Here is a 26,823-nt window from a genome sequence, read left to right on the forward strand (position 1 = left end):
TATCCCCGATCCCATTCCAACTAAATGGAAAAATGAGATTAATACAAAATAAAAAAAAATGATGCTAATTAGCTACCTACGACGCATCTAAGCTTTCGGTTGCATGAGTCGGATGATTTAAGTATGCCACTGTATACAATCGAAAAATGTGCAATATATAAATATTTGTTAAAGACAGTTATGCCTTGCCTTGCCTATCACCAAATTTGAGGGTGACTTACAGTGGCGCATCAGTAGTTTAGCATGGACTATAGGGACGACCATGAGGGCGCTGTTCATATTGGGATGCGATGACGTCATACGGGGATGGATGACGTCACAATGGGAGGCCGTGCATAGATGAGCATAAATAATGACGTCACAATGGGAATCCGTGCATAAATTAGCATAAATGAGGACCATGGCCGTAAAGGGGATAATTTGAATGAGGATGACGTCACAATGGGATATTGTGAATACATTTGCATACATAAAATTGATGTGAATACGAGGTCGTGTCGAGGTCATCGTGAATACATTTGCATAAATTACCATCAATTTTTTTTTATTATTTTTTAATTGGATGTTTTAATTATTTTTAATTGGACAGGCGTGGACGAAAGATTTTCAGAATGTATCGTAGAGGGCGCTCACACACACACACACACACACACACACACTAATAAATATACGTCATTTTGAAAACTAACGGAGTTTATTACACAAAGAAGGGGAAATCTACTAATGAGTAAATAATCAAAAAAGAATGGATTAAAAACTGAGTAATATAAGAATAAAAAAATGACATTTTGAGTATATAGAAAGTATACAATTTGTTTTTGTTTTGTTTTGTTTCTTGTTTGAGTAAATAAACAAAAAGAATGGATTAAAAACTGAGTAATATAAGAATAAAAAAAAATGACATTTTGAGTATATAAAGTATACATTTTCAAATGCGGATAAGTATTCGATTATAATAAAAACAAGAAAAAAACGAGTAACATCGAAAAGTCAATACACACTTTCTAATCAGAATCGCTCATCTGTGATAAAAAGAAAAAAAGAGAATTAATATGAAATCGATATATATACATGTGAAATTTCAAAAGCATAAGTCATCTAGTAAAACTGCGTGGGGAAAAAATATTTGTCATAAATAGGGAGGTTGAGTCCGGTCACGTTTTCGATATATCTGTTCACATAAAGGTCATTCAAATGTCTATCACGCGTAAAAGTGTCGGCTACGGACTTCATAGGTTCCCCTCGACATCTGCGCAGCAAGTAATACAGGACGTATTGACCACAAACTGTAGAGAACGGAGCTTGTAGTATTTGATGATTGTAGACCCATGTACAAACGTTTTTATCGAGAAATCTCTTAAATTCCACGTAGTAGGGTTGACTACCATACGAGTCAAAATATTCTCCGCGGTAGGGATCCTTCAGATAAAAAGCCACCCAATGTGTCCCGCCTCCGCTACTGTCATCGGTGTTTGATACGAACGCTGCGGGATACTCCAACACTTTAGCCTTAGGCAGTTGATCTCTAGCATAAACGCCGAAGAACACGTTTCTAGTGTACGGATTAGTCGACAGAATACGATTCAGTTGATTCGTGTCAATCGCAGCTAGAAATCAGTCAATACGTTTCTGTCTCTGTCAATCTCGATAACGTCGTATTCAGCATAAATCAAAACGGACACAGTCTCAGTCAATGCTTGTCTGAACTGAATCTCAAGACCAATCTTTCCTTCTTGTATCAAATTGAGGTGATAATCGCTGGCCGATTCGTCGGGAGTGAGGTCAAATGCGAAGATTGTGTACCCTTCGGGATATTCGTCTCGAGTGATGCCGTTGCCTTGGTCTTGACCCATTTTATTTGTACCGGTAAATAGAGTGTAATAAGCCATGATGCAACTTCTGCCACCAGCTGCCATGAAGTCCGTCTTCAATGGCTTTGCGGGAACTTGCTCGCCTCTAACGTTGAGAACGAGTGAAGTGATACCGTAATTCTGGAAGTTGAATGGATTGGTTTCGTAGGATCCATTGAAAGACGTATTAGAAACCAGACACAGGATGATTCGTTTGGGCAACTGACCAAGGAATATCAAATCTTTGTTTAATGACATAGTACCAGCCGGGATGGAAGCGATTTTCATAACGCATCGATCGATGGGGTAATTTGCAGTACCTTGTTTCAACGCTTCGACGTGTCCCAGTTGTACGCTGGGGCTCAACTTGACTTTTCTCACCAGGAGAGTAGCGTCGGTGATGACTACTTTGAATGCTGGATTTTCGGTTGAACTGATCAAGCAGAACTGATTTTTACTTCGATGTAATTTCAGTCTAACTTCCACCCCATTGAGTAAATACTTTGGTTGAAAAAATATGTCCCCGTGTATTCGTCCGATCATGTCGACCGTCTTACTGAGTGATGTATATGCGTATCGACGTTTGAGTCCCATGTTAGCATCATCATCATCAGCCCTTGGGTTTGCAACATTCATTTTTCCAGCGGTGTCCTTCTCAAATATCGCCGCACCAATCTGCGTTGATTTGGCGTCGCCTCCATAATTCAATAGCGTTTCGATCATGGCTCTGTAAGAATAGGTGGGAGATGCATCCGAAATCTGCTTTCCATTTAGGTACACGTCGATTTGATTGAAGAGGGAATGCAACCACAAGTTTGCAGGCCCTACAGTGGCGTCCGCAGCCAAATTACTTCCGTTGGCATTCGTGATTTTAGCCTTGATGTGCAAAAGCGTAGAACCAATATCGATGTAGTCACTTCCGGCCGAAGGTATTACAAATTCGATCGGACCATCGGCTATATTCGTGAGTGGGTTTACCTCTTCGTAACTTCCTTTTTCGATACTTGTCTGTGTCGGAGGAATAGTAAAGAGATCGAGTTCCGTCTTTGCGCATTCACAGGAGTGTTCGTGTACAAAAGCCATGATGTTCAGTCGAATATATCCGGAGATCTTCTCCTCTTCTTAGCCTTGGAAGAAATGACACGTCTCGTTGTTGTCTTCTTTCTTTTGATGGTGCGTCCTCGCCCCGTTTGAGAGGGTCTTCCAAATAAATTGCTCAATACCGAAGAAGTAATTTGACGACCCGCAGTCTTTGCTCTACTCGAAGCCGCTTTTTTAAAGTTTTTCCCTTGTACAACATCACCTAGAATACCCAAACCGGCATCGAGCGCTGGTTTTGCCACTGCTTTCAGACCTTGTGTTAACAGAGGTGCGGCCGATCTCGCCAATCCAGAAAACATACTTCCGATTCCATATCCGTGTTGCAGTCTCGTGCCAGAAAATACAGATCCTCGTCCAATCTGATTCATGTAGTAATTTCTATAAACCCCCACGTGAGGAGTGTAAGGTCGATGTCTGTTCATTTTTTCTTCACACTGGCGAAGGACGAGCTTTGCGAAAACTCAGCGTCACGATCACTCGTCCGCGTTGAAATGGCACCTTCTCCCCCGTATCAGACCTTATATCAATCTCCACAGTCTCAAATGTTGACGTTCGAATCGGCAGGAAGTAGGGTTTGTTGTAAGTGTGATTGACGCTATCTCCGTGGGTTCCTTCAACATTGACTATTCTCAAGAGAGGTACGGAAACGTCACCGACCATTTGGTGTTCGACTATATTGCAATACACGTAGAGGGAACTTCTAATGTCGGCAAGGTAGGGACTAGTGCGTCTTTCATTTGTAATTGTTGTATTTGAGGGAAATCCTAACAGTTCGGCCAATCCACCCATCAAGATTACACGAGCTCCTTCTTCAGCCGCCACGGTCACTCTCCTTGACCTCGAATTATATGTGATCAGTATTTCATCTGGTAGACCTTTTTCTCAAATCGCATCTAAAATCATTTCGATCGAGTTGTACTAGCCCGGATTCAATTTCAGTTCTCCATGATCTCTCATATTGGGTGAGGCATTGTAAAAGATCCTATTTTCGTCATGTACGACGTTGTACCACGAATTTGGGTAGTGGATGTCGGCCAATGCTACTTCCCAATCGCCATCTAGCGAAAGCGTTCTCGGTAGTTTGACAGTGTATTTTGTCAATGTGTTGTTCGGGAACACATCGAGCGAGGCATTACTAGGGAGCGTCAAAAAGAAATCCTGTCCCGACATGATGATCTTTGAAATGAATCGGGTCATCGTGTGTGTGAACGGTATTTATAAACGTTGCAAGTCCCTGATCCAAGAATTAAACGAATCATCATATCCGCGCCACTTAACGAAATATTCCACGTGGCCTTTACGTTTTCGCTTGCGCAGCACTTTCTCCACAATGTACAATGCATCGTCGTCTTTTACTATTTTCTGAAGTTCTTCTTCGTAGAAAGTACCTTCCAACATTTCGCCGTTGTAATCTGAAATTTTGTAAACAGGTGGTTGCGTGTTGAGACGTCCAACAATCGTGAATACCTCTTCGGTCCAATTGGGTAGGTAACCTTTCTTGAAAACGTGTTTGGTTTTACTGATTCTGACTCTGTCACCGAGTTTATAAATCTTCCTCTTCTTCGACCCATTTTTCTCCGTGCTTAGATCACCGTACAATATGTCTCTGACCTTTTTCTGGTTCGCGTAGGTAACGAGTGAGGGTTTGGTATTTATACTTCTGTGATGGGTATTGTTGTAAGAACGTACCATGTCGTCTAATACAGGTAGATAAGTCAACGTGTTGTTCTTCGTGAAATATCTGAACATTTTTCCCTTGATGGTTCTGTTGTATCTCTCCACAATGCTGGCTTTAGTCTCATTGCCTGTAGTAAAGAACTTAATGTCTTCGCTCTTGAGGTAGTTCTGAAAAAGTCTGTTGGTGAATTCAGTTCCTCTGTCCGTGTGCAAAACGTCAGGGCGACGCCCCTTCCCGAGTATTTTCCGAAATGCCTCGACCAAACTCGCCCCTCTCTTGTCTTTCAGAGGTACAACGAAAGCATATTTTGAAAAAACATCGATACACGTCAATAAGAACTTGTATCCACTGTTGTATCTGGATATTGAGGAGAGATCGCATAGATCAGCCTCCCACTGCTCGTCCACTTGGAAAACCACCACCCTCCTTCTTTTAAAGGACCGTCTAGAAGGTTTGTGCAGAGTATATGTATCCTGTTTACTCAACCACTTCTTCACGTCCGACTTGGTTATCTTTTTTCCTCTCTTTGTTTTTTTTACGGCAGCATAAAGGGAATTCAAACCCCCGTAACTTCCAGGACTTTGGACATCGTAAAACAGTTCGTCTAGGACGGTGTCCATCTTCTTCATCATTGTTTACGGGTGTGGTTATTTCACACGCGCAGAGGCAGTGGATACGTTCGATAAACGAAAGCAAAGCGGGACAGCGTGGATCCATCACGACCGACTGAACCAAAGTGAGATCTAGCGGTAGCGACGAGGTTCTATTTAATACGTCACCCACGTGTGTCGAGGATGAATGGGAGTGGAAACCACATGGGGTCAACGTCTCCTCGGAACTCTCCCCTTGAGTGTGTTGGTATGCATGTAAGACCACCGATCTGTATTGCCAACAAGGTCTTGAGGTACATTTGACATTTTCATAACTTCGGCAAATTCTCTCCAACCTGTGGGGGTGAAATTCTTCCTTTTACGCAAGAAATCATTGACTAAATCGATGATGTGCATGCCTGGCACGGATTGTCCATCAATGATTAATTCACCATTTTCACCCCAGTCGACCCGTTGGTTCTGTTTAACTTTCTGTAGTAGAAGCTTCGCTTTTCTCTGCATGCTCTTGAGAACACTTTGTAAGACTTCGGATGTAATTTGATCTGGCACACCGTCTTTGTCGGGTTGAGATTCCTGATCGGCTACAGCAACAGTGCTGGGTAATTGCTGCGTAATGGAGATTGGAATCTGTTCGTTTTTCTTCTCCCGCAACAACAAGTACTTGCATAGAACCTGTTGGTACAGTTTGACTTTTTCATCTTCAGGCAACTCTACCATTTGCGTTATATCGTTCATGTCTCTATCCAGCGAAGTCAATGATTTCACCACAGGTCTCGTCATTTGAGCATTCTGGCTTTGGATGGTAGATAATAGCTCAGCAGGGACTAAAGCCATCTTCTTCACGGATTCCATCTATTTAAGACCTAGTAGGGGAGGGAGTATGCTCGAAATTAAGGGAGCAATCAAGGCGGCCAGGAAACCTCCTTTCTGAACCAGAATTTTTCTTTTTCTTGACTGGAGTTTTCTTATTGGACAGTGCTTGGAGATGTTTCACGTACAACGCCAATTTCCTTTTCTGACTAGGTGATAGCTGGACGTTCCCTTTCAACACATTGAGCGAGCATTCACACAGACACTGTATCAAGTCACTAGAGGCTCCATCAATTATCCCCTTTTGTTGTTTCGAGTTGGCCTTGTGCAATACAGAGAGAAAATCAGCGTTCTTTCGCATGCGGGATGACATGGTGAAATGACTGACGATGAAAGACTGTCTTTTTTTTATACCTTTCTCACATACACTATCGGTACTTGAGATGAAAGTATGTTCGTTCGAATGCGTATTTCCTCAGGGGTGTCTGGCATCAGATCCACGAGGAGGTAACCATGAGGTTCTTGGGTGGCATCGGTGAATGCCTCCTGAAGAAACTTAATGTTTCCGGGGTACATTTGCTTTGCCAGAACGTTGACTTGTGATGCGTCCCTTGGATTTTTAAACAGGAAAATGTAGTGCGTGTTGAGACTGATGGTTCTCGATTGTCTGCCCTGATGAAAGAGATTTTGCAAAATCAGTATCACGGATAAATTTCGATGGTGAGATCCCTTCGTGAAGAACTGGGCGATTTGTTTATCGTTACCCGTTTCTGTCATCAGATCATCTATCACCAACAAGTTTCTTTTAGCCGGGTCGATTATTCTACCAATATCTGGAGGTATCCCTTCGATAAAGCGAATTTGAGGCACTGTCTTCATCATTTCCAAATAGGCTGGCTGAAACTCGCCATAGCACCAATAGATAACGTCTGGTGGTGGAGATATGACGCTGTCACATTGTTCTAATATCTGTTTGACTAAAAACGTCTTCCCAGACTGCGTGGGACCGCACACGAGAGAGGTAAATGGGTGTTTCAATCTTGCATCCATGACGATATCATAGGACCTCGCTGGTTATCGCGTCTCCTTTTACGTTCTTCAATGTACTTTTTCAACATCCAGTTTAAAACAAAATAAGGCAGTGTACATAAGCCAGAATAGACGAGTGATAGAACCAAGTCCGATTTGGTAGAGCCCATGCCAATGTGATTGTTCAAGGTTCAAATGGATGAATGATGGGTAACCAACGATCTAGCTTCTATTTATATATTTTTTGTTTTTAGAAGCCGTATGGGAGGGTATAGTAATCATCTTGTATCACCCGTTTGTCATACACTAAACTGTACGTTTTAACTTCTTCTCTATTGAATATTCTATCTCCCTTGCGCGTTATTTTTCGAGGGTCTTTGACGTGTAGAGGACCGCTTGTTCTCCGAACGAGTTGATTCATGGAGTCAAAATTAATTTCCAGTTGATTTCTGTTTGTGTAGTCGGTACGCGTAATTCTTCGGTCCTCTCGATACGAAATGTGTGATGTAATTATCCGTCGGAGTTATTTCTCTCGTCAAATCTCCGAGATAATCACCCGATAATCAAACGAGTTGAGATTTAGCTTGGCGAGAGCTCTGAGACCTGGATTGGTGGTTATCTAGCTTCTGTCCAAGACGATACCTTCTCTTTCGTGGTACCTTTGGATGTACATGGTTCGGTCTTCCTCGGTGCGACACCACTCTGGAAAACCAGAAGACTCTTGTTTAATTTTCAGAAACATGTTGATGTACTCGGTGAACAACCCTCCTTCTCCAGTTTCAGGGTTGTATGTTGCCGACTCATCGTCTTGATTCATGGTTTCCGCGCATTTGGAACAGAGTGGGAACATCAGTTTGTTGTTCACCCTGAAAGGTAGAACTGGTATATACAATCTCCTCGGAGGTAAAACGTCGCACTTGATAATACCGAAATAGTCTGTGGGTTTGGCGATAAAGTCTTTAGTTACGACTGTCGGGTGGCCAACTGGATATCGCAAGGTCTTATTGATGTACAGGTAGAGGCTGCAAAAGTCAACATATTCTATCTTTTCGCCTTCCTTGACCTCGTAATACAGACGCAGGGCATTGGTACGACCCCCGAGAAAAGCCTCCCTGCCTCTGATAGGATTTGAGATATCTAAGCTTCCGACAAACCTCTCGACTTTGTGATTGTTCTTCATCAGGTTTTTGAAATCGCATTCCCACATGGTGACTAGCGAGTATCCTTTCGATTTCAACCACTCTTCCCTCGCCAGTAGCCTTTCGTAGAGGGATGTCATACTGAGTTCATTCTTGCGATTCGTCTCATTCCTTCTGGGAAAACACTTTGGACAACCGTGGAAGTAACAACCGTAGTACTCATACAAGGTTTCGGTAGAAGCATCATATCCGTCTACGTAATAAGGTCCAATTTTCATCTCCCTTCTGGAATTACGAACATGTTGAATATGCGTGTTATTGACGTGTGCCTCGTATTCCATCCATCTTATAGCATCTGCAGATTGATTCTGGGCGCTGAGGTACCCTTTCTCAGGCACAACCCCTATTGTGTCAGGAGTCAGGAAATGCTTTCGAAATATGACGTTGCACACGGAAGCGATCGTGATGCAACGGCTGAAGGGGTCAACTTTGGTGAGATCCATCATCATCGATCTAAATGCCAAACAACACTCCTAGAGTATGCGCACGTCGCTCCGACAGTACTTGAGCAGTTCTTTACGTAAATCATAAACAGTGTTCTTTTCTACTTCTCCATTGTACCATGTGTAGAATGTCTTTCTAGCCGCCTCCTTCATACCATCTGGGTCAAAATAACGAGCCCCAGGTATCGGTCCTCTGTAATTGTCTCCAGTGGTTCTCGGAAACAGGTGAGGAAAAAAACCCTTGTGTAACTCGTCTATGCCAAAGGTCTTAGGAAGTTTAGATAGAGCCATGGGCAGGAAATTCAAGCTATCAATGAATTTGATATCTGCACGACGGATGTATAGTTGCATGACTTTCGAACCATTCATGATGACTTCGGGTAGTATATTGTGATCGTGACAGTATTTCAGAATCATAATTCCATCATACCCCTTCGAATTATGCGCGATGAAAATCATCCCATTATGCTCTTTTTCTAACGCCCACTCACAGAAATCTTCCAAGGTACGTGGACCATTGAACACTTTCTCCCTATTCGGTGGAATTCTCGCTACGCACAGATCTGGAATATGAGTGCAATGTTCGTCGGTCGTGCATTCAAAATCGTAAAAGACGTAGTTACCATGGCTGTCAGAGTCATCCTCCTCCAATTCTTCCATCGAATCGTCAGATTCTTGGTTCCTTTTTCTATCGGTGAGTGGTTGAATGTAACACAGGTGGTCGTACGTCTGAAAAGACTTGCAGGTTTTGCAGTAAACTTCGTTACATTTGTGAGACCCATCACGATATTTGAGGAGTATGTGACATTTTTCGCAACGTTGAACTGACTGGCAAAGAGTTTTTTTCCCATTAACTGAGTTTTGATGCCTTTCGAAACATTCTTCGTTCTTGAAAAATCTGTGACAATTTCCGCATTTTTGCCATCGTGTAACCACGCAGTCCCGTTGATTTCCACAACTCAAACACCCAGTCGGACACACATGCTCGTAACGTTTAGAATAAGACTTGTCACATCGTGTGCAATAGTAGTCCTTTCCCAGAAAACCAGTCATTTTTGTGATGACGTTGTAGTGTTTATCTTTCAGAAACAGATATATGTCTTTAGAACCTTCTGCGGCATCGCCCACAAAGATGAGGGAGTCAAAATGATCATGCGACAATACGTGTATTCTGAATTCGGGTAACACGCTCTGGAATTTTTTAATCTCTTCGATACCACATGGACCCTGTTCGACTCTGGCCTTCCGTAAAAGTTCTCTAGCTCGGACGGTTTGCATAGAGTAGTTCGCCGTTTTTTCCTCTTTATAGAATCCCACACCGATGGTGGATTTTCGTCTTTTGTGGCGTGTGCCATGGCGACCACGATCGCTCTTGCGCAACACATCTGGTCATCGGAAACGATTTCAATGACAGATTTGGAATTTCTCAACCTGTCTGCGATCTTCGTATCAAACTGTCGCTTCCTCCCACGTGTTTTGCCGGCACCAAGATGCATTTCAACAGATACTGTCCTGATGGTGATGTTTTCCTCAAGGGATATATCTTGGTAAGATTGTAGAATCCTCTCCACTTTTGACATCACCTTGTCAACATTCATGTCCTCAACCGGTATAAATGGTAACCAAATTTCGTTGTTCAAGTTGGTTACGTTTATGGAAATGCGAATTTGGTCACGTCCGTCAAGGTCAGAGGTGACCAGCTCGAGCAGTTGATGAAAAGTAGCGTGTAATACGCTATGCACTTCATCGAACGTATTGGCATTTGGATGCGAAACTTTTACGACCCAGTCCATTCCACTCACCTTAAACTTTTTGACAAACGTTTTCTCTTACTGACAAGATTGAAATTAATCTTGTCGGTGATATTCTCGTCACTATCATCTGTGTCAATATCACTGTAATAAAATTTCAAATTAAATAAATAAATAAATAAATAAATAAATACACAAATATATGAATAAATAATCAATAAACAAACAAACAAAACAAACAAATATATAAATAAATAAATAAATAAAACAAACAAACAAACAAATAAATAAATAAATAAACATACCTTACATGGTCTTTACGACCCCCACGTTGATATCCCGAGGTAGATGGATGGTTAACAGGCCCTATTGGACTCGGAGGGTGGGTAGGCGTGTTCGTTTCTCCATATATAGAGTACAAATTTTTCTTAGCGGACTTGGGTGTTGCAAATCCAGTACTTGTAGAACTATAAAAACAACAACAACAAAGATTAAAAAAGAAGAAGAAAAAACAAATTTCAACTTACCTCACATGTTTTGTTTTTTTGTTTTTTGTTTACCAAGTATACTTACGTTACATGTGAGCTTGAACCAGATTTAATAAGACATTTCAACTTCTGATTGAAATCTGGAGTATCTATACTGCTGGCTGGAGACCATGAACTATGTAAAAATAATAAATAAATAAATAAATAAATAAATAAATAAATAAAATAAATAAATAAATAAATAAATAAATAAATAAATAAATAAAGAACTTACGAAACACTATCTTTCATAGGTGATTTCTCAGATGTGTCGTCTTCACTGAAAAAATAAGAGTTATATCATTTTTTATAATTCATATTGTTTACTATCTTCACACGCATATCGAACGAATTATTCATATAGTATTCGAATACACACCTGCTTATAAAACCATATTCATGTTCTAGGTCTGACAAAGTTTTAAGCTGTGAATTGCTTTCCCTGTAAATTCAAAAAGTTAAAAAACATGTTTTATCCTGTTTTATTTTTTTCCTCAGGTAAAATTTGAAATAAATAAATAAATAAATAAATCACCCTTCATCTGAATTGTCGCTTTCTTCTGTTTGTCTGAAAATGACAAGAGTTTTGAATCAGCTACAACTTTGTGGTCAGTTAAAAAAAAACTTACTCAGATATAGAGGGCGTGCATTCATGCTCCGATTAAAAACAAAAGATTTTGAACGAGCTAAGGTTGGAAAATAACGTTGCTATGTTCAAACATGTTGGCAGGTAACGCTATACAATATGTTGACCTTCATGACAAAATAAAAGGTCAAGTCTAGTGAAAAGACACCGTAACTAATTGGGAAAACACCGCACATAATCATTGTTTTAAAGCTGGGGGGTATGCTCGATGAATGAGTCCAAGCAAGTCTTGATTCGCTGTGTCAAGGCATTCTTTGCGAATGACCGTGGTATGACATCATTTGAAAATATTGTAGTTTTCGTTTTTTAGTAACCAAGTCTTCATTAATTATACATTTTCTACCTACTCAGACTTTCTATTTTCTGTGCCAATTTATAACAATGTCTCTCATAGCATAAAAAGATAAGTATTCTTTAAAGACGTAAAGACTCATGGGTAGAAACTTTCCCCTGGTTTCAACTGACAGTTTTTCAAAAAAACAAAAAAACTCACATATCCCGAATTATTAGGTAGTGTTTACAACATGAAAACAAAAAGTAAAAAATGAATTCCCTACCTTATATTATCTGTGGACGCCATTTCATTCCGTGTAACCAGTGTGGCTCGTTTATTCATACTGACTAAGCTAAGAAGTGATAAATACATTCCAACGATTTGTGTTTTGATAGCAGGTCTGACACCCTGAAATGCCCTAGATAGCAGACATTCATAAACCCCCTACCCCCTGGATCCAGGAACAGATGTGAATCTGTTTATTTTACTATAAACATCTGTGTGTCTGTGTGGTCTGTTTGTGCACGGTTACAAACTAGTAACCGTGGTTTGTGTGATAAAAAATGGATCATGTGGACACAGGTCTGACACCCATCGCTCAACACCTTAGTGAACTCAGCATTGATTTTCCCCTGGATTCATGAACTGTTTTTGAACAGGACATGTGTTTTGTCTGTTTGTGTGATAAAAATGGATTATGACGACATAGGTCTGACACTCATCGCTCAACACCATAGCGAACTCGACTTTGATTTCCCCCCTGGATTCATGAATTGTTTTGAACGGGAGAAACCTGTTTATTTTACTATAAACATCTGTGTGTCTGTGTGGTCTGTTTGTGCACGGTTACAAACTAGTAACCGTGGTTTGTGTGATAAAAAATGGATCATGTGGACACAGGTCTGACACCCATCGCTCAACACCTTAGTGAACTCAGCATTGATTTTCAGCTGGATTCATGAACTGTTTTTGAACAGGACATGTGTTTTGTCTGTTTGTGTGATAAAAATGGATTATGACGACATAGGTCTGACACTCATCGCTCAACACCATAGCGAACTCGACTTTGATTTCCCCCCTGGATTCATGCGTGCGTGTGTGTGTGTGTGTGTGTGTGCGTGTGCGTGTGCGCGTGCGCGTGTGCGTGTGCGTGTGTGTGAATCTATAAATATATTTGACTTGGTTGGGAAAAATGCTGACATGATGTAAACATTCGGGGCAACAGAAAGGGGAATTTTTTAACATGAGGCGTGAGTGAATCATTTTATCACTGACGAGCGTACTCGCAACATGGCTTCAAATCAGCTCAGCACCTACCTCAATGAATTCTCAGGCAGTCTTCTACAGGACGTTACTCCTGGAATGTCTACTCCAGCTACAGCACAGCCCGATGTTTCTGAAAATTCAACTCGCCGTATTAAACGGCGCAAAGTCACGAATGCACTAGCTAAAAGTGGCACAACGCGTCCGTCGCCAGCTCCACCGAGAGGTGAGGCCGACATTTTTACATATTTGCTTTGCCCAGTCAAGCAATTGTTTGTCACAGTGAATACTTTTCGCGGACAAACTTATGTTCACATTCGCGAGCACTATAATGGTCACCCAACAAAACGTGGTGTATCCTTACGGATGAACCAGTTCAGAGTATTGAATGACATTATGCCTCAAATCAACCGTGCTGTCAGGTATGTTCGTTTTCATTTAAAAATCCAAATATTCGTTGCTCATTTCCCGACTTCTAATGCATAGAACACTTTATCTATTAAAACGATAAAACCGTGAATTTAAAACCCACTGAATATGCCTGAAATGGTAAATCAGAGAAATAGTCATTTACAGTTTTTTTTTTTTTGTATTTTTTCACAGGCAGCAGTCTGAGGAAACCACTGGATAAACTTGTTTCCAAAAAACTCGTCGCTGAATTCATTTGTAGACACGTACGTTGCATCATCCAAACTAATTGTCCCGCGTGTGAAGTAGACCACCCTTCACAACTCCAACATTGGATAAAAATAGCCGGATCGATGAAATCCGTTTTTTTATTGACCAAGCTTTATCTGAGATTGATATTGGTAAAATTTCCATGTGTTATGACGCATTTCAACGCATTTACCCAGATTTGGTTGGAAAATTTTCCAAGCGTTATACACGTATTCTGTTTCAAAGGTATAAATCTAACCCTGAACTGTGTTTAGATTCCTGTGAAATTACGCTATCAACTCGTGAAATGGATTCCCAACTCCTTGACATTATACAACAGCATATATAGAATAAGAATGTCAATCATTCTCCGTAGTACAGTGAAAGACACTCGGTGAGTTTTCTACTGATCCCTAACCCTATTTGTTGCGCAGATGACGATGGAAACCTGTGAACTCCGTAGCCGACTCTTTTACGCGTGATAGACATTTGAATGACCTTTATGTGAACAGATATATCGAAAACTATATATATATACATATATATATATATATATATATATATATATATATATATATCGAATTCATATTATTTCTTTTTTCTTTTTATCACAGATGAGCGATTCTGATTAGAAAAAAAGTGTGTATTGACTTTTCGGTGTTACTCGTTTTTCCTTGTTTTATTATAATCAAATACTTATCCGCATTTGAAAATGTATACTTTATATACTCAAAAATGTCATTTTTTATTCTTATATTACTCAGTTTTTAATCCATTCTTTTTGTTTATTTACTCAAACAAGAAACAAAACAAAACAAAAACAAATTGTATACTTTCTATATACTCAAAATGTCATTTTTTTATTCTTATATTACTCAGTTTTTAATCCATTCTTTTTTGATTATTTACTCAAACAAAAAAAACAAAAACAAAAACAAAATGTATACTTTCTATATACTCAATTTCAATTACTCAGTTTTTAATCCATTCTTTTTGATTATTTACTCATTAGTAGATTTCCCCTTCTTTGTGTAATAAACTCCGTTAGTTTTCAAAATGACGTATATTTATTAGTGTGTGTGTGTGTGTGTGTGTGTGTGAGCGCCCTCTACGATACATTCTGAAAATCTTTCGTCCACGCCTGTCCAATTAAAAATAATTAAAACATCCAATTAAAAAATAATAAAAAAAAAATGATGGTAATTTATGCAAATGTATTCACGATGACCTCGACACGACCTCGTATTCACATCAATTTTATGTATGCAAATGTATTCACAATATCCCATTGTGACGTCATCCTCATTCAAATTATCCCCTTTACGACCATGGTCCTCATTTATGCTAATTTATGCACGGATTCCCATTGTGACGTCATTATTTATGCTCATCTATGCACGGCCTCCCATTGTGACGTCATCCATCCGCGTATGACGTCATCGCATCCCAATATGAACAGCGCCCTCATGGTCGTCCCTATAGTCCATGCTAAACTACTGATGCGCCACTGTAAGTCACCCTCAAATTTGGTGATAGGCAAGGCATAACTGTCTTTGAAATTAGTAGGTGGATTGAGTATGTCTCGCCAGACAGTGTCCAATTTATATGGGTGGTGATTTATATGGAGAACCATTAACAAATATTTATATATTGCACATTTTTCGATTGTATACAGTGGCATACTTAAATCATCCGACTCATGCAACCGAAAGCTTAGATGCGTCGTAGGTAGCTAATTAGCATCATTTTTTTTATTTTGTATTAATCTCATTTTTCCATTTAGTTGGAATGGGATCGAGGATGACCTTGAGACTGAGATTAAGAGTATGTTCAGATCGGATATTGACTTTATTCACAAAATGTGAGCTTGAAAACCACGATTTGTTTGAAGTATCAAACAAATCCCCAATCTTTACAACTCCCGTATCGGCAAAGTGCTTAAAAAGATTCGTACCGCACTGGATGACGGTTGAGCGGGTTATGAAATAGAGGTTCAGCAAGTAAACGTGTCGCATTATGATCAAGATTACGTCTCTTGTCTCATGATTTTCAACAATTAATAAGTCTGAATAAATGGTGGGAGATCAAGAAGTGACATATCAATTTTATGTATGCAAATGTATTCACAATATCCCATTGTGACGTCATCATTCAAATTATCCCCTTTACGGCCATGGTCCTCATTTATGCTAATTTATGCACGAATTCCCATTGTGACGTCATTATTTATGCTAAGCTATGCACGGCCTCCCATTGTGACGTCATCCATCCCCGTATGACGTCATCGCATCCCAATATGAACAGCGCCCTCATGGTCGTCCCTATAGTCCATGCTAAACTACTCGCATCGTAGATGGGGCGTACGCCACCACCGGTTTCCTCAAGTACTTTAATTTTACTGCTTCTGAAAAATGTCCACTCTGCGGAGATTTTAACTCTCTGTCACATATTTTCCTGGAATGTCAGGAAAATTGGCGTCCTTTGCGGCCTAATTAACCGTATAGGACCCAGTTTTATTGCGTTACCGCCCCCAACTGTCGCAAGTTTATATCCCAACAGTGTGAAAATATCTTTCTGTATATAGTTTGTGCTGCAACAATCTCAATTCATATCAGTCAACGTAATAAACGGGATGGCAACGGTTCCTCCTATTCACTCGAGAATTTCATAAACCGTGTGGCCAGCAGAATCAAATCTGAATATGCATATTATTTAAACTTATTGACCAATTTGAACTCACAGTGACGTGTAGTGGCGCACTTTGTTAGTTGAACAGTAGATTACTACAATTCAGTTGGTATATGCTATTGAGTTTATGTTCACGAAATATGTCCTGGTACGACGTTAAAACTGTATCCGTTTGTGGATTTTTTGGACTTGTGAGAATGAGGTCACCCTTTGCCACAACTACCTCCAGGTCACCTTTGGCCAAGGGCACCCGTGTGTGCCTGTATTTGTTATAAAATATTAAAAACAATTGTTATGGTCAAATAAAACGTGACCTTATAGAGTTGCTATTTAATTGGGGATTAATTAAATAAAATGCTTTACTGTATACACAAGATATTGGGAGTTTATGTACAAATGTAATGTAGATATGTTTTCTGCTGGCTGAATTGAATTGAATAAAATGAAACTTTTTTATCGGATGCCTATCACATAAAATGTGTCATTTATTTCAACACTATTATGCATTACATCTCAATTATAAGCAATCTGTTTACTAGCTGCAACCATAAGCTATTTCACAGCAGATACACAAATATGGAATTCTATCACAACAAACGCGTTTCTGTGGATCCATTGTGTCATCATCCCAAGCACTGCAACAAGAACGAGTATAATCATATCAACTGTTATCGTACATACATAAAGCAAAAACATTGAAGAGGGTCGGCAAGGGGTATTTTCTTAAGCTGTTTTTATTTTCGTAGTAATGTAATTTAAATAAATAAAAAACGTAATTTCGTAAACATGGGCCGTGTAAAACGTAATCAGCTATTTTATTGTTTCTTAATTCGCAAAAAGATCTTACTTTTTGAAAGTGTATAAAGCATTTTTCACATTAACCGTCGTAATTCGTACTAAATTACAAACTTGTAATTGCTCTTTTGTAGCCCAGTTTCATGCAAAAAAATCTTCCGTGCGCTAAAACTTCCGGTTGAGGTCGTTGCACATGCGCAGTGAAATTCTCTGATTTTCTACGCGGATTAGTGGATTCTCGTAAATATTTTGCATTGTTCCATGAAAATAAACGTTCTGCTGTTGATGCATCGACGGCAGAGGGCTAAGTTGTTACGTATATCGCAAGGTTTCAGACACACATGTTTTGTATCTTGCTGATTGAATCCTTGCAGTTTTATATATTTATAATTAAATTATTTATACTAATAATTAGTACATCGCAAGAACGCCGTATTTAAATTTATTTACCAATAACTCGTACGACAGGAGTATAGCTTATTTGAAATAAATTTTGCCGAGATGATCAGTTCAGAAATGTTTACTTACTCGCTTGTATTTCAACAATTATATACTTTTCCTGGACTAGTTTAATTTGCAGTCTGCATGTTTGTTATTGATTAAAATAAATATTTTTAAAGGTTTACATAGACAGACGCATTTTTGTAAATTAACAAGTTTATATTTTTATTGGTTATGTAAGTATAATTGCAGAACACGTTACATTTTGTAATCGTATCAGTTGTACATACTTATGATTGCATTTTATATTAAATAAAAATAAATACCATGCTTGCAACGTATACGAGTTATTTGAGATGAATGTAAATACGCCGCACTTGTAAGGTGTGAGTTATTCATGAGAGTCGTGAAACTCTTTTAGGACTGTGGTAACATGTTGCATTATAGTTCTCGATATTTTTGACTTTTTTGTGCCCAAACATGTGAAACCATAACTCTGAAAGTAACCTATTTGAGTATAGGCAAGATGGTATATAATTTTCACACACGGCACCTTTAACAGTCGACTGCCTTGGTGCCACGCAAAGTGTGTTTATTATAACTGTGTTTTGCTTGAGTGAGCCAGTTATATATTCCGTGGGGTTTAGTTTAGTTATCAATTATTAAGAATGCAACAGACAAGGGAGTATCTAACCTAAATTCGTATCGTATAATGTTATCATATTTATCGGTGCTGTAGGGAATATTGTCATTTTTCAAATACAAAACAAAATGAATACACAGTAAAAATTGATTTCAATATATAGATTTATATAGATTGTGTTCAGAATTACAGTTGTTATACTTTATTTTATTTATATCACTTACTCAACTTATTCCACAAGCCTTATAAAGTAAAATACTTATGTTTTTTTCTATTATTATTATTATTATGTGACTATAAATATTTATTTTTAATTTTCTGCTCGTAAAATTCTGTTAGTATGGGCATCTTGTAACTAAATTTGTAATTTTTATTTTACAAAAATATTCATTGTTCCTTGTTCAAAATTGTGTCACATGTTGGCCAACGTTTATAAAATATTATTGATATTTCAAACGTCCTTGTTCCCCCAGATAATTAAATCGTGTCAAATGAACAGCAAGTTGGTCATACCTTCTAGGAACTCTGTCAAAGGTCTTATAATCATCCAGTTTCACTTGTGGCTGTAAAATGAACATTGACAAATCGTGTGCAAATATATGTTATAAAATATGTTGATAACTTCTGTTAATTTTAATGTGTATAAGTTGTGTAACAGCAAGAGATGTACTCAGACCTGCTCTATCCTGATAGAATAATTGATTACTGGATATAAGCACGCATTAGACTGAGAAGTCTAAGGATAAATATCAAGTGCTATATATTTCAAAGGTTTGGTCAAATGGCTGGGAAGTGTTGGATATCATGTGATATTTGTGCTGATTTTGAAGAGAACGCAAATAACTACCATTCTAGTTATAATCAATACCGCATTGCAAGTAATTATTTAAGCATATTCAAGGTCTGAACATTTATCTATGGCTTGTGTAGCACGATCAGCCATTAAATCTACAATTTCTTCGACCTCTGAGGGCAAAACAAATATATTCATATGGCAACTGTAACTTAATAGGTAAATATAAAAGTGATACATCCTAAAATCTAAGGAGATTCTATTATCTGTATTCCCCTCATTATGGTTTAATGACATAACGATACAAAAAGTGGGGACGAAACTTAGCCATTTCTCAAGAAACGAGTGCACTACTTGTCATGAAAATTGGTAGAATCTTACAATTTTCTATGCCGAAATTATTTCGTGGAACTTTTCATTTTAACATGCAACGAACAACACATTTTTTTTTTAAATTGAATCTTACCATTAACAAAATCCACTTAGTTAATTGAATTTCCAGTGTGATTAAAGTTTTTGATTATGTGCAATAGTAAGTTCCCTCCCATATGTGCCATAACGTGCTCAGTAGTGAACATATAATTTAGCTCAAACTCGAAAACCTTCACTAGGCACTATCTGTCTACAATGTGATCTAAGGTACAATAGGTATCTCGCTCAAAGCATGTTTTACCTAAAGTTTAGTATAAATTCCTAATGCCAGAATCACACTAACTGGTGAAAAAGGCCACTAGGAAAGTTAAGCATTTAGCTAGATATCTTGAGCATATGCGTGATTGGTTGTCTCCCTACTAAAAAAGATGCGTGAACTTTAATAAATGTTACAGATTCATTTTAACTTACTGGTTTGTTCTGAATTCCCAGAATAGCAGAAAAATATCATTTCCCCGTGTACCGTGCATGGTTCGAATGGTAATCTGATGCTCTAAATAAGCAACTAAAGCGAATGTCAGCATATCATAAATAATTATGAGAGGAAAGATTAATCAAACTAAAATTCCGATAAAAATCAAAACTGTAGTTTAATGTCGCACTTCTTACATCATTATAGAAGTACTAACATTTCAACAAAACCAAATTTCACAATACTTACCATAGCACAAGCTGGATTGAGCACACCAAGAATTCCAAGAGACAAAATGACAATGAGAATCATTCCATTCATGTTGAGGGTATCTGAATAAAATACAATATGATTGGAATTCCCTTTTTAAATTGTGTGTGAAGAAAATTAAATATATGTATCTTTTTTGAATAAAAACGTTGAATAACATTACTTCAACACCAATGCTATTACATGCACAACATTTCTTAATCATGTCTATTGTCTTTTATTTTATCTGGCAATGCTCTATTAGTTTGTAAGAAAGCTGTGAACATGAGCATTGAGTATTTGAAATTAACAACAAAAAAATGCAGTAAAATCTCACACAATCAGTAGTCAGAATACGTGTAGCTTAGATGATTCATGCTGCTAATTCATGATGTGGTTATGACAGTGTTGAATGTGTTCCAAGGGTTATCTTAATGCATCGACTGATCTCTTTCAATTGTACTATATTTTGAGGCAGGGTCAGTGACTGGGTTGCTTGGGCTGATGATGAAAGGGTGCATTGGTCATCAGTCTGAACTTTGATAGTGTCTGTTTTTTATTGGTCTGTGCACCTAGACCATGTGTTATCCCAAGCCTTGTTCGTTACCGTATTTGTAATATTTAAACCGTTTCGGGCAACTTTACTAGTGTAAAGTGCGAAGCCTTTGTCTTGGTTCCTGGTCGATGTTTGTATAGAACAGGTTTCATTATGACTCGATGATCAGTCATTGTTTATAATTTACGTGGATTACATGTAACCGATTTAAATTATTGCCGACAAGCAGCTGGTCTCTTATATCATCTAACCCTGTCCCGTTTGCACATTTAGTAATAAGTATTTACAAGTAATTGAATTGAATTAATACCATTGAAATTGTGTGTAATGTAATGATATGTAAACAAATTACAATACTTCATTTCAAGATTAAATTAAACAATTCTTAAACATTGCTCAACTTGTTCGTGCATCAGACTTACCATTGTGTAATGTTATTGTATTTCATACCGCAAGTATGATTATTATACCTTAGCCTAATATCATTTTGTTTTGACTGTTCTTTGCTTCAATATTATAATATTGTTGGTCGAGTTGCCTCATCAAATGTTTTCTTATGGCGATCTTGGATTAAACAGAACCTCACAGGTTTTTAAAATGTACTGCAATCACGTGTTTTAAGGATGATACCCAGGTTCAATAGCACTTATATTCAAACCAGAATTTCAGTGAGTTTGACACCTATATGTTATATATTTTCAGGTAGCTCTGTGTGTGAATTGTATGAAAATGTTATTTTTCTCAAACTTGTGAAATGTATGCGCGTTTCTCGAAAATAGGCCATTTTGAGTTTTTGCACTCAAACGAGTACTTGACCATATTGAGAGATATTGCTCTGAAATAGCAATTAATTGAAGCAAAATCGGCCATTTTGAAAACTTCTTTATATCTATTACATATATAGAATTTGAACATAATCAGTCAAAGCATGTCAGAGATATGGCTCAAGAAGCGCATTCATTAAAACAAAATGGCCGCCAGTCAAGCATTTTCAATCTGCTCTGGAAATTAAAATGATGTGAATCAAGAACCGATAATGTCTAATGTATGAACACGTTTGAACAAAACCAATCCATAAATGCCACAAATGCTAGATTTTTGACGATTTTTAGCACAGAAATGGCCGCCATTTGGCCATTTTGAATCAGATAGATATATAGATGAATTGGTTTTACTATGTCATTATGTATAATGGATATATAAAGTTTGAACATAATCAGTCAAAGCATGGCAGAGATATGGTACTAGAACTGCATTCATTAAAACAAAATGGCCACCAGTCGGCCATTTTCAATCCAATCTGCAAAACTAAAATTACGTGCATCACGCACGATCCCATAGTATCTAATGTATGTACCAAGTTTGGACAAAATCCATCCATAAATGCTTGATATTTAATGATTGTGTAGCACAAAAATATCCACCATTTGGCCATTTTGAATCAGAACGTGAAACAAATTGATGTGCATATGTATAATATTATGTATGATGTACGTGTGAAGTTTGAATGTAATTAGTCCAGGCATATCTAAGATATAACCCGGACGGAAGCACACACGGATGCACAGACGCACAGAGGTCATTCTCATCCCTAAAACTCATTACAGGGCTCAACTGTTATCCGTGCGGACTGTGTCAAGCGTGGCTCTTCTCGTATAAAATATCAATCTGATCAGTCAAAGCACTCATTGGAATCAAATGTCCACAATTTTTGTAATTTTAGACAAAAACGTGAATAAATCACGGTTTTATTCTTTCATGTAAGAATTTTGCGTTACGATACACGTTACGATTTTCGGGAAAGGTGGTTAGAATGTAAGTAATTGGCAGGGTGTAAAGGCAATACATCTTGTGGTTTTTGAACACAATTGTATGTAAATCAACTATATTCAATGATTCATAAAGTCTAGCTTTAGCGGAAATCGTAACGTGTATTTCTTTCTAAATGAACCTCTCAGCGACCATTATCAAGAAGATTTAAAACTGTGTCACATAATTGAATGAAAATGTCACACAATAGGCACTACTCGTTCTCAAAAGTGTGTCATCCCTTCACAGATATGTGAATCGTCTGACTTCGTATTAAGTATTTGCTGGTAGTTGAAATATGCAAATCAATCAAGAACTAAATATAGTAAATAACCAAGCTTTAAAAATTCACTCACAATAAAATATGTTTCAAGCTCAGAAAACGAGGTCTAGAAATTTTTGCACCATTCCACCAATTCGTTTCTGTGATCAACGTTAAACATATTCTTTATGAGATATTTATGGACATGTGTTAGTATCATTAATACATGTGCTAACAATTTCACGAATACAAACTTCAGCCTGGACACGTGATTTGTTTTACCTTGAAAAATGCCTGAAAGATTCATTACATTCAGCGAACTACTGAACATGTTCATGTGAAATTAGATCAATTTGATAATTTGAATATAGCATGTATACAAGCAAAAGCTTCTTACGAAAAAATATGTGCCATGGTCGATTTTTGGCAGAAATTGGATAAAGCACTTATAGAGTTGGTTGTCATTTTCATATTTTGTATGTAGTTTGTTCCACCATTGCTTTTTACAAGATAATTAAAAATCGACCAGTCACATGGTTTCACCAAATAAAGTCAAAGTGCTTGTCAATTGCTTCTCATGGATACTTTGATCGATCAACTCGATGTACGTCTGTCAGACGCTGTTTTTCATGTGAAAAGATATGTACATTAATTTTTTGGTGATGTGGATCGTTTTTTCTCTGGGATATACGTATTTTGATGAATCTAGGTAATATGTTCTGTTTGCAGTTTGTGATTGCAGTGCTTAAGTTAGTGTACACTCAGCTTCCTGGCTAATTGTCCAAGGTGTGAATGGTTAATTTTCCCGCAACCAGCCCTGGGACAATAGACTGCCAAGCGTTTCCAGATCGGAAATGGAAGGACTGTGCTTTCATCAATCGCTACATTGCATTCATTTTGGACACATAAACAAACTTATCTTTGCAAACAGTTCCTAGTTGTCTGTTCTTTCACATGTGTAAAACTTGCACACCCGGTAATGAAATCGACAAATGTGGTCATTATTACGTGACTTAGAGAAAGTTGTTGACAGGTATTTGAACTTCTGACCTAGATTTAGCAGCGACGCATAGTTCCGTTTTGTCGAGTGCGAGTTTTTATTTCAGTGCGATCCACTAAAGTTCGTTTTTACTTGGAAATAATTGATTTTATTCAAATCAGAGCAAGATATTATAATAAAAGTCTACCGATGCTTTACATTTTACGTGACATAGAAAATATTTATGGCCCGTAATTTTGGGAAATCTACGGAAATGCGTTCATGGAGACAGTATTATTACGTGAATTTAACAGAAAATCGCTGAAACCTATTTTGACTTCTGGCACCGATTTTGCATGAACGCATAGTTCCGTTTTGTCAGCGAAGCACGCGTTTTTATTTCAGTGCGATCCACTTATTTTTTTATTATTGGTAAATAATTGTTTACATTAACTATAACGCAAGTCGTCCGGTGTTTGCGGCGGTAAAACAACGTGACACAGCAACTATTTACAGCCAGCAATTTTGTAAAATCGACGCTTTGATATATAAGCACACAGGCTATTTACGACGACGGCAAGAAATAGGTCAGCAGAAACCGTTATACTACGATATCCTTAAAAATGCACAAACGTACGAGCGTTCATGATTTTTGTTCATGTTTTTTATACAGCAATTAATGTTGTTTTGGAGTTAAAATTTGTTCCAGTCGCTCGAGAATAGGAAGGCTCCGCACTGTACTGTCAGCTCATGAATATTTTTTGCATAAATTTGCATATTGCGCGGTGCTTCCCGGTTACCGGGCCGGAAACTGCTGGTTTGATTTTGATCACCTCCCTTACAAAAAACGACAAAACCTATTTATTATTTCCCTTTACATTTGCATGGACAACCCATTATTTTGGCTGCCTTTTTATACGAGTGTTAGTATATCACACAAATATCACACAGTAGCGATTTTAATGTAATGTCCTGTGTAGGGTAGTTTGTTGTGGTTTAATTCAATTTCGATGACCTGAAGCGCTACACCATTTTGTAGTTTATTAGCTGCAACAATACAATCACAATCTGACATCACTCAACATATGTCTGACGGCACCAAAGAGGTTAATATAAACAACTGGACTGGAATTACAATCTTCCTTTTGATATATTTTGAAAAAGATTGTAAACGAATATTTCTAAGACAAATGTAACGTTCAAATACCAATCACGGCTGGATAGACTGATTTTTCCAGACAATAAGTTCCTTATTTTCACATTTTCCAGCTTTCTAAATAATTGTCATACATGTAGAGTAAGAAAAATTTGTCATAACAATTCATTGTTCGTAAAGCTTTTTGTTGTCTACCTTAATTAGTATTTCCGTTTTGGTTGAATTTTACTACTGTATTTCGAGAGAATCACTTGTACATGCTACGTATAAAGAGTAGCATTATTTCACAACGAACAATTAGTGGAATAATGTAATAATTGTAACTTACCTTAGACTGTGTTTAATGGGCTTTATCTGAGTTTAGATATGGTGAGGTAAACGCATGGAACCTGGTTATGTTAAATTCATCATTTCATGATTTGCATAATCATCAGATCTACCAGCTGAAATGTGATACGAGATCAGATGTGTTTTTTTTATTTATGTCTGGGAGGAGGGAACAGACTTTAGCTGTATTACAATGTTTCGAATGTATTCTGTAATCACTTCCAAAATTACTGTCGCATTTAAAATGTTTGTAGTTATCAACTAGGCACAGGCGTCTGACATTTCAGAATTCACGACATTTGTACATGACGTGCACGCACACACGTACTGGGGCCACTCTGACCTAAATAATACGATCAATTTATTGAAACCCACAATCATGTACACACACAGCGAGTGAATAAAGAAAATAGAAGTGCTATCAGTATACAATGTCAACGTGCTGGATATTCTTTTTATCAGCACTACACGTACACGGTGCGACAACTCATTTGAGTGTCACTATACTGGGACATGGTAGGGGTTTCAGTCAAAATAAAGGCCTTCACACAATAGACACAGAAATAATAAAATAAAATAGACTAGATGAAAATGAAGTGATTGCTTTTCATTTCATCAAAATCGGACAAAAACTAAAGGAAAACGAAGAGCAGAATACGCGTCAATGAGTTTGCCTAAAGATGACCCCAATTAACACTAATTAACACTATTATCTTCAGTGAAATGTTCATAACTTCTGTTCTGCTGAAAAGAATTACTTGAAATTTGGACACAACTCTGATCTCAATCAATCCTTTGCAATACAAATATTTTAGGCAGAGCCATCAGTTACCATAGTAGCAGGAAAGAGCACAACCAATAATACTCATTTTCATAGCTTTAATTAATATATAGCAACTATTTTGAAAAATGCATTTAAATTTATTTTTGTTAAAAGAGTGCTAAAAATGCATTATTTTAGTGGAATATTGTTCCCATGGCAATGGAATCAGATTTGACTTATTTTAATTCAAAAATGACCAGTACCTTCAAATCTGCACAGGTTTGGTTTCAAACAGTTTCCCGGACATTGTATTTATATACATAACAAGAATATGAATTGGTTTCCATGGCAACAAAAATAAAAACAATACATTGAAAAATATTTCAAAATGACTAGGCAAGTGTATACAGAATCAGATAATGAATATGTTTACAAGTTATTGAGTACAACAAATCACCAGTACCTTCAAATTGACAAAGCTGTATGCAAACAGTTCCCCTAACGTTGTAAAACATTATGTACATAATGAACCATTAAATTCAGCACTGACAAGTAACTGAAAGTTTGGGTTTCTTTTTCATTGTTTAATTTTTTTTTAATTATATGAATAGATGTTGTTTCTATGGCAACCAACATATTGGAAATCTGGAATCGAAATAATTTCAATTTTATGATCCTG

General features: G+C 37.6%; 3 protein-coding genes and 1 long non-coding RNA gene across 4 annotated transcripts; 1 reads left to right on the top strand and 3 right to left on the bottom strand.

The window, feature by feature from the left end:
• Positions 1 to 1,607: 1,607 nt before the first annotated feature.
• Positions 1,608 to 2,933, bottom strand: LOC146732629 (uncharacterized protein F54H12.2-like). The gene has a single exon (XM_085491861.1). It carries the CDS (start codon positions 2,931 to 2,933, stop codon positions 1,608 to 1,610), a length of 1,326 nt encoding a protein of 441 aa, XP_085347987.1.
• A 4,765-nt stretch (positions 2,934 to 7,698) lies between these two features.
• Positions 7,699 to 8,724, bottom strand: LOC146732630 (uncharacterized). The gene has a single exon (XM_085491862.1). The coding sequence runs from the start codon at positions 8,722 to 8,724 to the stop codon at positions 7,699 to 7,701; it is 1,026 nt and encodes a 341-aa protein (XP_085347988.1).
• A 4,485-nt stretch (positions 8,725 to 13,209) lies between these two features.
• Positions 13,210 to 13,813, top strand: LOC146732631 (uncharacterized). The gene is made up of 2 exons (XM_085491863.1): positions 13,210 to 13,604; positions 13,786 to 13,813. The coding sequence occupies exons 1-2, from the start codon at positions 13,210 to 13,212 to the stop codon at positions 13,811 to 13,813; spliced, it is 423 nt and encodes a 140-aa protein (XP_085347989.1).
• A 3,162-nt stretch (positions 13,814 to 16,975) lies between these two features.
• On the bottom strand, positions 16,976 to 25,489 carry LOC144348193 (uncharacterized). Its single transcript, XR_013419798.2, has 4 exons — positions 25,383 to 25,489; positions 20,293 to 20,375; positions 18,920 to 18,969; positions 16,976 to 17,162 (listed from the first exon to the last, which is right to left on the bottom strand). It is a non-coding gene; the product is annotated as an uncharacterized LOC144348193 (long non-coding RNA).
• Between the last annotated feature and the right edge of the window lie 1,334 nt (positions 25,490 to 26,823).

The sequence above is a fragment of the Saccoglossus kowalevskii genome, chromosome 17, assembly GCF_978046115.1.
Source record: "Saccoglossus kowalevskii chromosome 17, keSacKowa6.1, whole genome shotgun sequence".
Lineage (NCBI taxonomy): Eukaryota > Metazoa > Hemichordata > Enteropneusta > Harrimaniidae > Saccoglossus > Saccoglossus kowalevskii.